This window comes from Hemitrygon akajei, chromosome 4 (assembly GCF_048418815.1).
Source record: "Hemitrygon akajei chromosome 4, sHemAka1.3, whole genome shotgun sequence".
Classification (NCBI taxonomy): Eukaryota; Metazoa; Chordata; class Chondrichthyes; order Myliobatiformes; family Dasyatidae; genus Hemitrygon; species Hemitrygon akajei.
The window spans coordinates 197218689-197236376 of NC_133127.1; the positions used below are offsets into that span (position 1 = coordinate 197218689).

At 43.9% G+C, this 17688-nt stretch overlaps 1 protein-coding gene across 1 annotated transcript in view; it reads left to right on the forward strand.

Annotated features, from left to right (window-relative positions):
• The window catches only part of xrra1 (X-ray radiation resistance associated 1), an 85031-nt gene that overhangs the window by 41860 nt on the left and 25483 nt on the right, over window positions 1-17688 (forward strand). The window contains exons 7-11 of the mRNA XM_073041936.1: window positions 44-189; window positions 6088-6192; window positions 13551-13815; window positions 14857-14956; window positions 16268-16329. Coding sequence (XP_072898037.1) covers window positions 44-189; window positions 6088-6192; window positions 13551-13815; window positions 14857-14956; window positions 16268-16329 — 678 coding nt within the window. The remainder of the gene's footprint in view (window positions 1-43; window positions 190-6087; window positions 6193-13550; window positions 13816-14856; window positions 14957-16267; window positions 16330-17688) is intronic.

Consider the following 17688-nt stretch of genomic DNA (forward strand, 5'->3'; position numbering starts at 1 on the left):
ACTGCACTATCTACATCCTTACTATACTGTTAATCTATTGCAGGTACTAAATATATCCTACAACAATGTGTCCAAAGAAGATATTTTGGCATTGGGCCTCCTCCCTCATCTCAAGGTCCTCCACCTGACTGGCAATGATCTGGACTCGCTTCCCCCAGACCTGACAACACCCTATCATCCTGTGGATAGGTATGATTCCAGCGGAGGTCAAGGAGCAGTGGAAAAGCAGTGTTCAAAACTGAGAAGCTTTAGAACCAGGAATAGAATCATGACTGAGTTTGTCCTGCCATTGGTCAGGTCATGGCAAATCTTCATTTTCCTCCTCTTCCTCGCAATCCTCAATTCTGTATGAGCAGTGTTGGATGGTTCTGGGCATGAATTTGCTGGCGTTTAGAAGAATAGTCTCATCGAAACATGCGGAATATTGAAAGGCCTAGATAGAGTGGAAGTGGAGAGAATGTTTCCAATAGTGGGTGAGTCTAGCACCAACAGGCACAGCCTCAGAATACAAGGACAAGGACATCCCTTTTGAACAGAGATGAGGAAGAATTTCTTCAGCTAGAGAGTTGCAAATCTGTGAAATTCATTGCAACAGCTGGCTGGAAACCAAGTCACTGGGTATAATTAAAGTGGTGGCTGGTAGACAATAGACAGTAGGTGCAGGAGTAGGCCATTTGGCCCTTCTAGCCAGCACCGCCATTCACTGTGATCATGGCTGATCATATACAATCAGTACCCTGTTCCTGCCCTCTCCTCATATCCCTTGACCCTGCTATCTATAAGAGTTCTATCTAACTCTCTCTTGAATGCATCCAGAGACTTGGCCTCCACTGGTTCTTGATTAGTCAGGGCATCAAAGGGTACAGGTAGAAGGCAGGAGAATGGGGTTGAGAGGAATAATAAATCAGCCATGATGGAACGGCAGAGTAAACTAGATGGGCTGAATGGCCAAATTCTGCTCCTACTGTCTGTCTTGTGGTCTTGTGTCTAGCTCAATCCTGTTCATCAAGATGCCCGGGTCTCAGCCTGAAATGTCAACTGTTTATTCTCCATAGATACTTCAGGACCTGCCGGGTTCCTCCAGCAGTCTATATGTGTTTCTCTGGATTAACAGCATCTGCAGAATCTCTTGTTTCAGTATTCTTTATTGCTTCTCTGTTAATAAAGGCAATATCTTGATTTTCTGTTCTTGATATCAAAGTGTATAACCTCATAACATTCCACTTTATTGTACTCCGGCCAATTTTTTCTCTTGTTTTATCTATGTTTAACCTGTTCAGACTCTGTAAATAAGTCATTAATAAACTTTTGTGAATAGTTAAAGTACTAATTCCTATAGGGCCCCTCTACTTACAGCTTGCCAAACTGAAAATTCATCCTGCCTTTGGACTTGTTGTGGGTTAGCCTGCCCTCCAGCCAATTACTCCTCTCGAACTAACCTTTTATACAGCATCTTAATGAATGCCTTTTTGAAATTCAGGTTCATTTATTTATCACGCATACATAGAAAGGTATAGTGAAATGTGTCATTTGTGTTAACAACCACGCTGAAGGATGGGCTGTGCAAGTTACCATACATTCCGGTGCCAACATAGCATGCCTATAAAGATTGGCAAAACAACACAGAACACAAGTAACAAACCAACAGCAGCAAAAAAGCCCCATTCCTCCCTTCCCCTCTCCTCCCCTCCCAGTTCTGCCCACATATGGACAGCCCTCCAACTCCAGGCCTGCAGTCTCCATTGGGCTCTGACTTCCTGACTTTCAATTGACCTTTGGGCTTCGAACTTCAGTATCATCCCGCACCCTCCCGCCCTGAAATAACTGATGCATCTATATCTCTGAACCCACATCTCTTAAAACACTAGGATGTCAGCATCAAGTCCCAGGGAGAATCATAGGAAGAGGCTGAGACTTTAGTGTATTTGCTAGCTTAATATCTTTTCTGTTGTAATAATGATGACTTTAATTTAACCATATAACCATATAACAATTACAGCACGGAAACAGGCCATCTCGGCCCTTCTAGTCCATGCCGATGCTTACATTCATCTAGTCCCACCGACCTGCACTCAGCCCATAACCCTCCATTCCTTTCCTGTCCATATACCTATCCAATTTTACTTTAAATGACAATATCGAACCTGCCTCTACCACTTCTACCGGAAGCTTGTTCCACACAGCTACCACTCTCTGAGTAAAGAAATTCCCCCTCGTGTTACCCCTAAACTTTTGCCCCCTAACTCTCAACTCATGTCCTCTTGTTTGAATCTCCCCTACTCTCAATGGAAAAAGCTTATCAACGTCAACTCTATCTATCCCCCTCATAATTTTAAATGCCTCTATCAAGTCCCCCCTCAACCTTCTACACTCCAAAAAATAAAGACCTAACTTATTCAACCTTTCTCTGTAACTTAGGTGCTGAAACCCAGGTAACATTCTAGTAAATCTCCTATAAACTCTCTCTATTTTGTTGACTTCTTTCCTATAATTTGGTGACCAGAACTGTACACAATACTCCAAATTCGGCCTTACCAATGCCTTGTACAATTTTAACATTATATCCCAACTCCTATACTCAATACTCTAATTTATAAAGGCCAGCATACCAAAAGCTTTCTTCACCACCCTATCCACATGAGATCCCACCTTCAGGGAACTATGCACCATTATTCCCTAGATCACTCTGTTCTACTGCATTCCTCAATGCCCTACCATTTACCATGTATGTCCTATTTTATTATTCCTTGCAAAACGTAGCACCTCACACTTATCAGCATTAAACTCCATCTGCCATCTTTCAGCCCACTCTTCTAACTGGCCTAAATCTCTCTGCAAGCTTTGAAAATCTACTTCATTATCCACAACGCCACCTATCTTAGTATCATCTGCATACTTACTAATCCAATTTACCACCCCGTCATCCAGGTAATTAACTTACTTTGCTTTGTTCTATCTACTCTTAATAGGATGCATTCTGTGTTTTCCACCATGAACACATACACTGAATATTTGTCAGAGTCTCTGTCACTTCATTATTGTGCATTATTAATTCCCCAGTCAGATCATCTTAAATACAGTACTTGTAGAAGTTCTTGAACTCTCTCTTTATATATTTTTAAGGACGTGGAAGCTGTGGAGAGGGTGCAAAGGAGATTTATCATGATGCTGCCTGGATTAGAGAGCATGGCCTGTGAAGACAGGTTGAGCGGGCTAGTGCTTTTCTCTTTGTAGTGAAGGCAACTTGATAACGGTGTACAAGATGATAAGAGGCATAAATCAAAAGAGACTTTTTCAAGAGGGCGTAGTTTTAAGGTGGTTGGAGGAAGGTTTAGTGGAGATGTCAGATAGGATCTTTACACAGAGAGGTGGGTGTATGGAAAACACCTACCAGTGATGGTAGAGGCAGATGCATTAGAGTCTTAGGTAGGCATATGGATGATTAAAAAATGCAGTAGGGAAGGGTTATATTGATCTCAGAGCAGGTTAAAATGTCGGCACAAAGGGCTGAAGGGCCTGTACTGTACTTTTTTTTATGTTCTATTATTAACATAGTCTCACCATTTATTTTCTTTCTCTTTTTAGTCATCGTTTGTTGGTTTCTAGTATTTTTTTCAATCTTTTAACCTACTTTTATCTTCACAAAAATTGATCAATAGCAAGATGAATATCAAAATTCAAAGTTCAAAGTAAATTTATTATCAATGTACATTTATGTCACCATGTACAATCCTGGCATTCTTTTTCTTGCGGGTATTCATAACCATATAACCATATAACAATCACAGCACGGAAACAGGCCATTCCGGCCCTCCTAGTCCGTGCCGAACTCTTAATCTCACCTAGTCCCAACTACCCGCACTCAGCCCATAACCCCCCACTCCTTTCCTGTCCATATACCTATCCAATTTTACCTTAAATGACACAACTGAACTGGCCTCTACTACTTCTACAGGAAGCTCATTCCACACAGCTATCACTCTCTGAGTAAAGAAATACCCCCTCGTGTTTCCCTTAAACTTTTGCCCCCTAGCTCTCAAATCATGTCCTCTCGTTTGAATCTCCCCTACTCTCAATGGAAACAACCTATTCACGTCAACTCTATCTATCCCTCTCAACATTTTAAATACCTCGATCAAATCCCCCCTCAACCTTCTACACTCCAATGAATAGAGACCTAACTTGTTCAACCTTTCTCTGTAACTTAAGTGCTGAAACCCAGGTAACATCCTAGTAAATCGTCTCTGCACTCTCTCTAATTTATTGATATCTTTCCTATAATTCGGTGACCAGAACTGTACACAATATTCCAAATTTGGCCTTACCAATGCCTTGTACAATTTTAACATTACATCCCAACTTCTGTACTCAATGCTCTGATTTATAAAGGCCAGCGTTCCAAAAGCCTTCTTCACCACCCTATCTACATGAGACTCCACCTTCAGGGAACTATGTACTGTTATTCCTAGATCTCTCTGTTCCACTGCATTCCTCAATGTCCTACCATTTACCCTGTATGTTCTATTTGGATTATTCCTGCCAAAACGTAGCACCTCACACTTCTCAGCATTAAACTCCATCTGCCAACGTTCAGCCCATTCTTCTAACCGGCATAAATCTCCCTGCAAGCTTTGAAAACCCACCTCATTATCCACAACACCTCCTACCTTAGTATCATCAGCATACTTACTAATCCAATTTACCACCCCATCATACAGATCATTTATGTATATTACAAACAACATTGGGCCCAAAACAGATCCCTGAGGCACCCCGCTAGTCACCGGCCTCCATCCCGATGAACAATTATCCACCACTACTCTCTGGCATCTCCCATCTAGCCACTGTTGAATCCATTTTATTACTCCAGCATTAATACCTAACGACTGAACCTTCTTAACTAACCTTCCATGTGGAACTTTGTCAAAGGCCTTGCTGAAGTCCATATAGACTACATCCACTGCCTTACCCTCGTCAACATTCCTCGTAACTACTTCAAAAAATTCAATAAGGTTTGTCAAACATGACCTTCCACGCACAAATCCATGCTGGCTACTCCTAATCAGATCCTGTCTATCCAGATAATTATAAATACTATCTCTAAGAATACTTTCCATTAATTTACCCACCACTGATGTCAAACTGACAGGTCTATAATTGCCAGGCTTACTTCTAGAACCCTTTTTAAACAATGGAACCACATGAGCAATACGCCAATCCTCCGGCACAATCCCCGTTTCTAATGACATCTGAAAGATCTCCGTCAGAGCCCCTGCTATCTCTACACAAACTTCCCTCAAGGTCCTGGGGAATATCCGGTCAGGACCCGGAGATTTATCCACTTTTAAATTTTTTAAAAGCGCCAGTACTTCCACCTCTTTAATTGTCATAGGTTCCATAACTTCCTTACTTGTTTCCCACACCTTACACCATTCAATATCCTTCTCCTTAGTGAATACCGAAGAGAAGAAATCGTTCAAAATCTCTCCCATCTCCCTCGGCTCCACACATAGCTGACCACCCTGATTCTCTAAGGGACCAATTTTATCCCTCACTATCCTCTTGCTTTTAATATAACTGTAGAAGCCTTTCGGATTTACTTCCACCTTATTTGCCAAACCAAACTCGTAACTTCTTTTAGCTTTTCTAATCTCTTTCTTAAGTTTCCTTTTACATTCTTTATATTCCTCGAGTAGAACAAAGAAACAGAATAGAATTAATTAAAAACTATGCACAAAGACTGATAAACAATGATGTGTAAATTAAGACAATCTATGCAAATAAATAAATTAGCAATTAGATTAAATAATACAGGGTATTGGAGATCTGAGGGGTAAAGTTTTCACTTGGAAGGTGGTGAATATCAGGAACAAATTGCTGAATGAGATATAGAAGGCAGAGAATGTTCGAAGGTTTTTGGAAATTACATGGGTAGGATGAGTGTGGTGGGGAGTGAGCCTAATGAGGGCAAATGTGTTAAGTATCTAGATCAGCACTGATTGGGGGGCTGAATGGCTTGTGTTGTAAATTTCTATAATATACTCATCTCACTAAGATTTTCTTATTGCCATATGTACGTTAACTCAGGTTGGAAGAGCCCTTACCAAGGTTTCCGGTCCTTGAGGTCCTGATGCTGGATGAGAATAGATTCTCTGACCCCTGTGTGTTCTCAAGCCTGGCCGGTCTTCACAGGTAAAAAATACCGTTGGACCAACTCTTCCTTTTCTGGTTCAGAATAACCTGCTTCAACAGGCAAGAACCACTCAGTAGCATGAGGGAGATTTTATTCATTTACACCATGGTATATTTTATAGATTGGTTTTGTGTTTCTCTGTCTTCCACATGTCTGTTGAGTTGGATAGGACTTTTCTCTCCTAGTTGTTTACTTACCTACCCATTCGTCGGCAGAGGACCTCGTCTCTTCCTGTAGAGTCATAGAGCACTACAGCACAGAAACCCACCTAATCTGTGGTCCGTGCCGAACTGTTACTTTGCCTGGTCCCATCGACCTGCACCTAGAGCAAAGCCCTCCAAATCTCTCCCATCCATGTATCTATCCAAATTCTCAAATGTTGCAATCAAATCCACATCCACCACTTCCACTGGCAGCTCGTTCCACATTCTCACCATCTCCAGACTGAAGAAGATCCCCTTAATGTTCCCCTTAAATATTTCACCTTTTACCCTTAACCTATGACCTCTAGTTCTAGTCTCACTCAACCTCGATGGAAAAAGGTTTGCCCTATCTATACCTCTTTTAATTTTATATACCTCTGTCAAATCTCTTCTTATTCTCCCATGCACCATGAAATAACGTCCTAACCTATCCAACCTTCCCCTATAACTCGGGTCCTCAAGTTCCAGCAACATCCTTGTAATTTTTCTCTGTATTCTTTCAATCTTATTGATATCTTTCCTGTATTTCAGTGACCAGAACTACACACAATACTCCAAATTTGGCCTCACCGACATCTTATACAATTTCAACATTACTTCCCAACTCCTGTACTCAATACTATAATCTGTGAAGGCCAAAAGCTCTTTCTATAACTCTCTACCTGTGATGCCACTTACAAGCAATTATGGATCTGTCGGAATCAGAATCAGGTTTAATATCATTGACGTATGCCATGAAATTTGTGGTTTTGCAGCAGCAGTACATTGCAATCCATAATAGTCATGGCTGAGGGACAACACAGAGGTACTACTCATGGCTGCACGGGAACAATAGAAGCACGGGTCTGTCACACCAGACAAGACCCATGATGCAGACTATGCAAGGAATCGGCTGAAACCATCCAGCACATAGTAGCAGGATACAAGATGCCAACAGGGACAACATACACTGAACAGCACAACCATATTACAGGAATTGTGTACAGAAACATCTGTGTTGAGTATGGATTGGACACTCCCGTGTCCAAATGGGAAAGACCCGAGAAGGGAGTAGGGAATGACAGAGCTAAGATCCTGTGGGACTTCCAAATCAAGACAAATAAGCAGGTATTGGCCAAACAACCAGACAGAGTAATATTGGACAAGGAACAGAAGAAATCAATAGTAATAGATGGGCAATCCCCAATGACAGTAACGTCAGGAAAAGAGAATATGAGAAGCTGGAGAAATACCAAGGCTTGAAAGAGCAGATAGAATGGATGTGTAAGGTTAAATAAACCAGAGGAGCAGAATTAGGCTATTTGGCCCATCGAGTCTGCTCTGCCATTCAATTACAGCTGATCCTTTATTCCCCTCTGTCCCACTCCCTGGCCTTCCCCTTGTAACTTTTGATGCTGCAGCCAATCAAGAACCTATAAATCTCTGCCTTAAATATACCCAATGACCTGGCCTCCACAGATGCTTATGGTAACAAATTCCACAAATTCATCACCCTCTAGCTGAAGAAATGTCTCCACATCTCTGTTTTAAATATTTTTTCTCCCCTTGCATTTTTTCTGGAGCAATAGAGAGCATGTCTGTAGGTTAGTGCTTTGCTCTGGGTGTGGGAATCCTGTGAATCTTCCAATCTCCCAGATGACCACATCTGCACCAGGTACTCCAAGATGCAGCTCCTGAGAGACCGTGTTAGGGATCTGGAGCTGCGGGCTGATGACCAACAGCTTATTAGGAAAAGTGAGCAGGAGATAGATAGGAGCTACAAGGAGTCAGTCACCCTGAGGCTGCGGGAGTTAGACAAGTGGGTGACTGTCAGGGAAGGGATGGAAAGAGCTCAGATAGTAGAGAGCACCCCCGTGGCCATCCCCCTCAGTAATCGTTACCTCGTTTTGGATGCTGTTGAGGGGGGTGACCTGACAGAGGACGACCACGGTAATCGGGTCTCTGGCACTGAGCCTGCTTCCGTGGTGCAGAAGGGAGAGAAGAAGATGAGGAATATGGTAGTCATAGGGGATTCCATAGTGAGGGGAACAGACAGGAGTTTCTGTCAAATGATAGAGATACCCACATGGTGTGTTGTCTCCCAGGTGCCAGTGTACAGGATGTCTTGGATCCGGTGCAGAAGGTGATTCTGAAGGGAGAGGGTGAACAGCCAGAAGTCTTGGTACACGTTAGTACCAATGATATAGGTAGAAAAAGGGAGGAGGTCCTGAAGAGAGAATTCAGGGAGTTGGGTAGGAAACTCAAAAGTAGGTCCTCCAGGGTAGTAATCTCAGGATTGCTGCCTGTGCCACGTGCTAACGAGCGTGAGAATAGCATGATCAGGCATGTTAATGCGTGTCTGAGAGACTGGTGTAGGGGACTGGGCTTTGGGTTCCTGGATCATTGGGGCCTCTTCTGGGGGAGGTACGACCTGTACAGAAAGGATGGCTTACAGCTGAACCCAAAGGGGTCCAATATCCTATCAGGCACGTTTAATAAAGCTGTTAGGGAGGGTTTAAACTAATTTGGCAGGGGGATGGGAACAGGAGTGATAGGGCTGAGGAAGGGGAAAGCAGAAATAAATCAAAGATGGTGTGCAACAGAGATGATAGAAAGGACAGGCAGGAGATGAGGCAAAATCACACCCTTTGATTGATGATTTACAAGGCAATAGAGGTGCCCTGCAGTTAAAACAAAAAGCAACAAATAATAGACTGAAAGTGTTATATTTGAATGCATGTAGCAGGAGAAATAAAATGGATGATCTTGAAATTCAGCTACAGATTGGCAAGTATGCCTTTGTGGCCATCTCTGAAACTTGGCTAAAGGATGGCTGCCATTGGGAACTGAATGTCAAAGGATATAGGGTGTATTGGAAAGATAGGTTAATAGGCAGAGGGGGTGGTGTGGCCCTGTGTATAAGAAATAAAGTTAAATCATTAGAAAGGGATGACGTAGGATCGGAAGGTGTAGAGTCTCTATGGGTTGAGTTAAGAAATGGCAAGTGTAAAAGGAACCTAATGGCAGTTGTATACAGGTCTCCAAACAGCAGCCGGGATGTGGATTACAAATTACAGCAGGAGATAGAAAAGGCCTGTCAGAAGGGCAATGCCATGATAATCGTTGGGGATTTTAACATGAAAGTGGATTGGGAAAACCAGACCAGTACTGGACTTCAAGAGAGAGAATCTGTAGAATGTCTAAGGGATGGCTTTTTAGAACAGCTTGTTGTTGAGCCCACTAGGGGATCAGCTGTGCTGTATTGGGTTTTGTGCAGTGATCTGGAGGTTACCTTAACCTTAAGAGAGCTTAAGGTTAAGGAACCTTTGGGGAACAGTGATCACAATATAATTGAGTTCACTTTGAAATTTGAGGAGAAACTAAATTCCAATGTGTTGGTATTTCAGTGGAATAAAGGAAATTACAATGGCATGAGAAGGGAACTGGCCAAAGTTGACTGGAAAGGGACATTTGCAGGAAGGACAGCAGAGCAGCAATGGCTGGAGTTTCTGCAAAACATGAGGGAAGTGCAAGATAGGTATATTCCAAATAAGAAAAAAATTTCGAATGGAAGGACATCACCGTGGTTGACAAGTGAAGTCACAGACAAAGTAAAAGGAAAAGAGAGGGTATACAAGGAAGCCAAAGCCAGTGGGAAGATAGAGGATTGGGAAACTTTTAAAAACTTGCAGAAGGAAACTAAGAAGGTCATTAGGAAGGAAAAGATGGATTGTGAAAGGAAGCTGGTGACTAATATCAAAGAAAATACTAAAAGCTTTTTTAAGTATATAAAGGGAAAAAGAGAGTTGAGGGTAGATATAGGACCAATAGTAAACAAAGCTGGAGATATTGTAATGAGAGACGCAGAGATGGCAGAGGAATTGAATGCATACTTTGCATCAATCTTCATAGTGGAAGACATCTACAGTATACCGGACATTCAAGAGTGTCGGAAGTGAAGTATGTGCAGTGAAAATTGTGACTGAGAAGGTGCTCAGGAAGCTTAATGGTCTGAGGGTGGATACATCTCCTGGACCTGATGGAATGCACCCTCGGGTTCTGAAGGAAGTAGCTGGAGAGACTGCAGAGGCATTAACAATGATCTTTCCAGAATCGATAGATTCTGGCATTGTACCAGATGAATGGAAAATTGCAAATGTTACTCCGCTATTTAAGAAGGGTGGGAGGCAGCAGAAAGGAAACTATAGACCTGTTAGCCTGACATCAGAGGTTGGGAAGTTGTTGGAATCGATTTTTAGGGATGAGATTACGGAGTACCTGAAGACACATAACAAGATAGGCCAAAGCCAGCATGATTTTCTGAAAGGAAAATCCTGCCTGGCAAACCTTCTGCAAATATTTTAGGAAATTACAAGCAGGGTAGACAAAGGGGATGCAGTGGGTATGGTGTACTTAGATTTTCAGAAGGCCTTTGACAAGGTGCCGCACAGGAGGCTGCTTAGGAAGATAAAAGCCCATGGAATTACAGGGGAGTTACTAGCATGGGTGGAACATTGATTGATCAACAGAAAGCAGAGAGTGAGAATAAAGGGATCCTATTCTGTATGGCTGCCAGTTACCAGTGAGTTCCACAGGGATCTGTGTTGGGACCACTGCTTTTTATGATGTATGTCAATGATTCGGACTATAGGGTTAATGGATTTGTGGTTAAATTTGCCGATGATACAAAGATAGGTGAAGGAGCAGGTAGTGTTGAGGAAACAGAGAGCCTGCAGAGAAACTTAGATAGTTTAGGGGAATGGGCAAAGAAGTGGCAAATGATATACAATGTTGGAAAGTATATGGTCATGCACTTTGGTGGAAGAAATAGATGGGCTGACTATTATTTAGATGGTGAGACAATTCAAAATGCAAAGGTGCAAAGGGACTTGGGAGTCCTTGTGCAGGATACTCTGAAGGTTAACCTCCAGGTTGAGTCAGTGGTGAAGAAGGCGAATGCAATGTTGGCATTCATTTCTAGAGGTATAGAATATAAGAGCAGGGATGTGATGTTGAACTCTATAAGGTACTCGTGAGATCACACTTGGGAGTATTGTGTGCAGTTTTGAGCTCCTTATTTTAGAAAGGATATGCTGACATTGGAGAGGATTTAGAGAAGATTCACGAGAATTATTCCAGGAATGAAAGGGTTACCATGTGAGGAACGTTTGGCAGCTCTTGTGTTGTATTCCCTGGAGTTCAGGAGAATGAGGAGGGATCTCATAGAAACATTCTAAATGTTAAAAGGCCTGATTAGATATGGCAAAGTTATTTCCCATGGTAGGGGAGTCTAGGACAAGGGGACATGACTTCAGGATTGAAGGACGTCCATTTAGAACTGCGATGCGGAGAAATTACTTTAGTCAGAGGGTGGTAAATCTGTTGAATTTGTTTCCACGAACAGTTGTGGAGGCCAAGTCATTAGGTGCATTTAAGGCCGAGATTCGTGATTAGCCAGAGCATCAAAGGGTTATGGGGTGAAGGCAGGGGAGTTGGGATGACTGGAAGAATTGGATCAGCCATGATTGAATGGTGGAGCAGACTCGACGGGCTGAATAGCCTACTTCTGCTCCTGTATCTTATGATCTTAAATGGACAGGCCACTATCCTAAGGCTGTGCTCTCTTGTCAGAGTAAAGCCAGAATAATACTAGTGGTGGTAGGAGCACTTGGAGCTGTGACACCTGGACTGGGATAGTGACTCCCAACAAATCCCAGGAACAACAACTGAGATCTTGGTCCAGAAGAGTGCACTACCAGGAGCAGCAAGGATACCGTGCCAAATCTTCTAACTCTGAGGCCTCTGGTAGAGGACCTGAGTTTGAGTGAAAAATACGCATACACACCACCCATAAGTGATGAGAAAAAATATAAAGTAAATTAGTACAAAAAGAGAGGAAAATAGTGAGGCAGTATTCATGTGCTCACTGTCCATTCAGAAACTTGATGGCAGAGGGTAAGAAACTTTTGCTGAAATGTTGAATGTATTTTAAGTCTGTTCCTCCTCCTTGATGGTATCAATGAGAAGAGAGTATGACCTGGGTAATGGGGGTCCTTAATGATGGATGTCACCTTTTTGAGACATCACCTTTTGAAGATATTCTCAGTGCTGGGGAGGCCAGTGCCCACGTTAGGTTTATCTACTCCCTTCCCTTCATTGTTCAATATTCTTACTGTATCTACCCATTCACCTGGCTTACTTTTGCTGGTTGGGACTGCCCCATATCTTATTCTTCAACTCTTCAAATTGATCTTCAAGTTCAAGTTCTACCCGACTATGACAAGGCTATTGAATGGTCCTCTAGCTCAAGTGCAAGTTTATTGTTATTTAACCATACAACCCTAAACAAAACATCTTTTCTCTGGGGCAAAGGTGCAAAACACAGCACATAGAGTTACAATCTAGCACATACAGTCACAAAATAATATGAGCACAGGTCCTGGAGTAGCATGGCCTGAGGATTGACAGGTTGACATAGAGTGCGAGGTGTAAGACAGTATAATGTTACTGACACTATTATAACAAAACAAGCAGTCGTATAAATATGTGAACCTGCAGCAATAAAAGATGAAAAGTGACCAGTACAGGATTGGAGTGTGTCTGTGAGTTGGGGAGTGGGGTGGGAAGGGGGCAGCAGGGCATTCAGACATTGTGTGCAATGTGTGGCAGCAGGGTGTTAAGAAGTCATAAGGTACTAGCCTTCCCAGCATTGAGGACATCTTCAAGAGGTAATGCCTCAAAAGGTGGCATCCATCATCAAGGACCCTCATCATCCAGGGCATGACCCCTTCTCATTGCTACCATCAAGGAGAAGTTACTGGAGTCTGAAGGTAGACACTCAACATATCAGGAACAGAATCTTCCCCTCCGCCATCAGATTTCTGAATGGACAATGAACCTATGTACACTACTGCATTTTTTTTTGCTCTCTGTTTGCACTATTTATTGAATTTTTTTAATAGACATTGTACTGCTGCTGCAAAACGATAAATTTTGCGACACATGCCAGTGATATTGAACCTGATTCTGACTGAGTCTAACATCCATTTCAGTCAGATTATAAACACTTTGCCCATAAATTCTTTTCAAATCAAAATATTATACCATGCCGCTTCTCTCTTGCTGTTAAATCTCACATACTGATTTCAGATTTAATGAGGCTGATTTAATTTCAGGCTGAAATACTTAAATCTTGATGAAAACAGCTTTACTGGGGTGCCCTACCTGCAGCAAATGGAGGTCTCTGCGCTCTTTGAGAAGACGGAAAGTACTCTGCTCTGCCATTCAGTCATCAGCCAAATCAAACAGCCCGTCAAATGTCTGTCGCTGAAGTCGGCAGAAACTTCTCTGTTTCATTCTGATGTTGAAGTTGAGAGACGACTTAGAGAAAAGCTGGTGGAGAGAGTGGAGGAGGTGGAGAGGGTGGAAGAGGGGGAGAGGGTGGGGGTGGGGGAGAGAGTGGAGGAGAGGGAGAGGGTGGAGGAGGGGGAGAGAGTGGAGGAGGGGGAGAGAGTGGAGGAGAGGGAGAGGGTGGAGGAGGGGGAGAGAGTGGAGGAGTGGGAGAGGGTGGAGGAGGGGGAGAGAGGGGTGGAGGAGGGGGTAAGAATGGAGGAGGGAGAGAGGGTGGGAGAGAGGGTGGAGGAGGGAGAGATGCTGAGGGTGGGGGAGAGAGTGGAGGAGGGAGAGAGGGTGGGGGTGGGGGAGAGAGTGGAGGAGAGGGAGAGGGTGGAGGAGGGGGAGAGAGTGGAGGAGGGAGAGAGGGTGGGGGTGGGGGAGAGAGTGGAGGAGAGGGAGAGGGTGGAGGAGAGGGAGAGGGTCGAGGAAGGGGAGAAGATGGGGGAGAGAATGGAGGAGGTGGAAAGGGTGGAGGAGGAGAGGGTGGGGGAGAGAGTGGAGGAGAGGGAGAGGGTGGAGGAGGGGGAGAGAGTGGGGGTGGGGGAGAGGGTGGAGGAGGGGGAGAGAGTGGAGGAGGGAGAGAGGGTGGGGGAGGGGGAGAGAGTGGAGGAGAGGGAGAGGGTGGAGGAGGGGGAGAGAGTGGAGGAGGGAGAGAGGGTGGGGGAGGGGGAGAGAGTGGAGGAGAGGGAGAGGGTCGAGGAAGGGGAGAAGATGGGGGAGAGAATGGAGGAGGTGGAAAGGGTGGAGGAGGAGAGGGTGGGGGAGAGAGTGGAGGAGAGGGAGAGGGTGGAGGAGGGGGAGAGAGTGGGGGTGGGGGAGAGGGTGGAGGAGGGGGAAAGAGTGGAGGAGGGAGAGAGGGTGGGGGAGGGGGAGAGAGTGGAGGAGAGGGAGAGGGTGGAGGAGAGGGAGAGGGTCGAGGAAGGGGAGAAGATGGGGGAGAGAATGGAGGAGGTGGAAAGGGTGGAGGAGAGGGTGGGGCAGAGAGTGGAGGAGGGGAAGAGAGTGGAAGAAGAGGAGAGGGTGGGGGAGAGTGGAGAGGGACAACAGAAAGTGGAAAATGTTGAGAAGGGGAAGACTGTGGAACAGAAAGAGGTAAAGGAGAAGGAGGAAGTGAAAGATGACCAAGAGATGGAAGACGACAAGGAGTTAGAAGATGAAGATGAGGAGATGGAAAAACCTGTAATCAGTAGGTTTAATTTCTCAATTCCCTTTCCTTCCTTACAGTCAATGATTTATAATCATGTAGATGATGACTACTTTCTGGTTACTGCTTTTGTCATTTGGCAATGGTACTTTAACTGTAGAAGGAAACCTAGCTGACCCGACATGCAGATGTCTGCTCCTGGATACATTCAATCCAGAACACTACAGCACTATACAGGCCATTCACCACACTATGTCGTGCTGACCTTTTAACCTACTCTAAGATCAATCTACCCCTTCCCTCCTACATGACCCTCCATTTTTTTTCTATCATCCATTTGCCAATCTAAGAGATTCTTAATTGTACCTAACTCAAAGGTTCAAAAGTCAAATTTAATGTCAGGAAAATGTATACAATATACATCCTGAAATGCTTTTTCTTGGCAAACATCCATGAAAACAGAGAAGTGCCCCAAAGAATGAATGACAGTTAAATGTGAGAACCCTGAAGTCCTCCCCAGTTTCCCCTTCCTGCACGTAAATGGCAGCAAGCAACGACCCCGCCTCCCCCCACCAGCAAAATAAAAGCGCATCGGTACCATCGCCAAGCCCAAGCATGTCCTAAACAATAGCAAAGACACAGGCCAAAGTTAACCCAAAAGCTTCACATTTCCTCCAAGAATCGACAAATCAAAGGTTCTCTTTCTCCCTGGCGAGGGAGAGGGAGGTGTCCCATTTTCACAGCGAGCGGGAGGCATAACAACAACCTGCTGGTTTACCATGTTAAAAGTCCGTTTTGTTGCTTTTTTCGACAAAATGTATCTTCTTCTACCACCACCCCCTGGCAGTGTGTCTATTCACCCATCAATCTCTGTGAACAAAAACCCTACTCCTGACATAACCCCCCATACTTCCCTCCAATTACCTTAAAATTACATATACAAAATGCTGGAGGAACTCAGCAGGTCAGGTAGTATCTATGGAAATGAATAAACAGTCAACATTTTGGGCTAAGACTCTGAATTTTACCTTAACATTTCTAAACATGAGAAGGTCTACAGATTCTGGAAATTCAAAGCAACACATGCAAAATGCTTTATGCCTCGTCTTGTTAGCCATCGCCATCCTGAGAAAATGTCTCTGCCTGTCCTCTCGATCTACACCTCTTCTCATTTTGTACACCTCGATCAAGCCTCCTCTCATCCTTCACTCCACAGAGAAAAGCCCTAGTTCACTCAACCACCTCATAGTTATTAGGATTGTGAAAAGTGGTGGCATATCATACAAGGTTCAAAAATGCACATTCAGCACCATCTCCTTGTCCACTCATTAACTTGTTTTCATCCCTTTACAGATTCTTTACTTCGACCCGAGAATTCCAATAGTAGCTTCGGTGAGACCTCTACTGCCATGGAGGTATGCTAGACTGCTTTAAGAGTGGCTGCAGTGATTCCTTAACCTGTTGGGACAACTGGAATCTACCAGCTGTCATTTCCTGAGCTGAATTCCCTGCCATTGATAGCCCCAATCAGGAAAGAAGAGAAACAAAACACAGAGCATGGACCAGAACAGTATAGGAACAGGCCCTTCAGCTACAATATTGTGCCAAACCAATTAAATTAGTAATCAATGGGCCAACTAAACTAATCAAATCAATGCCCATATCCTTCCATTTCCCTCATATTCATGTGCCTATCTAAACATCTCTTAAAAATCCCTACTGTTTCCTCTATCTATGCTTCTCATATTCTTATAAACCTCTATCAGATCTTCCCTCAGCTTCCATTGCTCCAGAAAAAAACAACCCAAGTTTGAATAACCTCTTGTTATAGTGCATAATGTTTGCAAAAGGAGCAGGTGAAGTGGGAGAAAGCACTCAAGAGTCCAGAACTGACTGCACTAATTAATCTCAACTGTGGCTGTACCACCACCCCTAGGAGCACGTTTCAGGCACCCACCATTGAAGAATGAAGATTCATTGAACCACCCAATTAGGATGTGACTGTCGCTTAAGACATAGGAGCAGAATTAGGCCATCTGGCCCATCGAGACTGCTCTGCCATTCAATGATGGCTGGTCCTTTTTTCTATCTCCTCCTCAAACCCGGTTCCCGGCCTTCTCCCCGTAACCTTTCATGCCATGTCCAATCGAGAACCTATCAATCTCTGCCTTATATACACCCAATGACCTGGCCTCCACAGCTGCATGTGTCAACAAATTCCACAGATTCACCACCCTTTGGCTAAAGAAATTCCTCTGTAACTTTGTTTTAAATGGATGCCCTCTTGTCCTAGACTCTCCCACCATGGGAAATATCCTTTCCACATCTAATTTGTCTAGGCCTTTCAGCATTTGAAAGATTTCAATGAGATCCCCCCCGCACATCCTTCTAAATTCCTATCATTCCAGTGAGTGCAGACCAAAAGCTATCAAACTTTCCTCCTATGATAACCGTTTCAATTCTGGAATCATCCTTGTGAGCCCCCTCTGGACCCTCTCCAATTCCAGCACATCTTTTCTAAGATGAGGGGCCCAAAACTGTTCACAATACTCAAGGTGAGGCCTCACCAGTGCCTTATAAAGCCTCAGCATCACATCCTTGCTCTTGTATTCTAGACTTCTTGAAATGAATGCTAACATTGCATTGCCTTCTTCACCACCGACTCTACCTGCAAGTTAACCTTCAGGGTGTTCTGCACAAGGAATACACAAGGAATAACTCTGCATCTCCGATTCCTGGATTTTCTTCCCATTTAGAAAATACTCCGTACATTT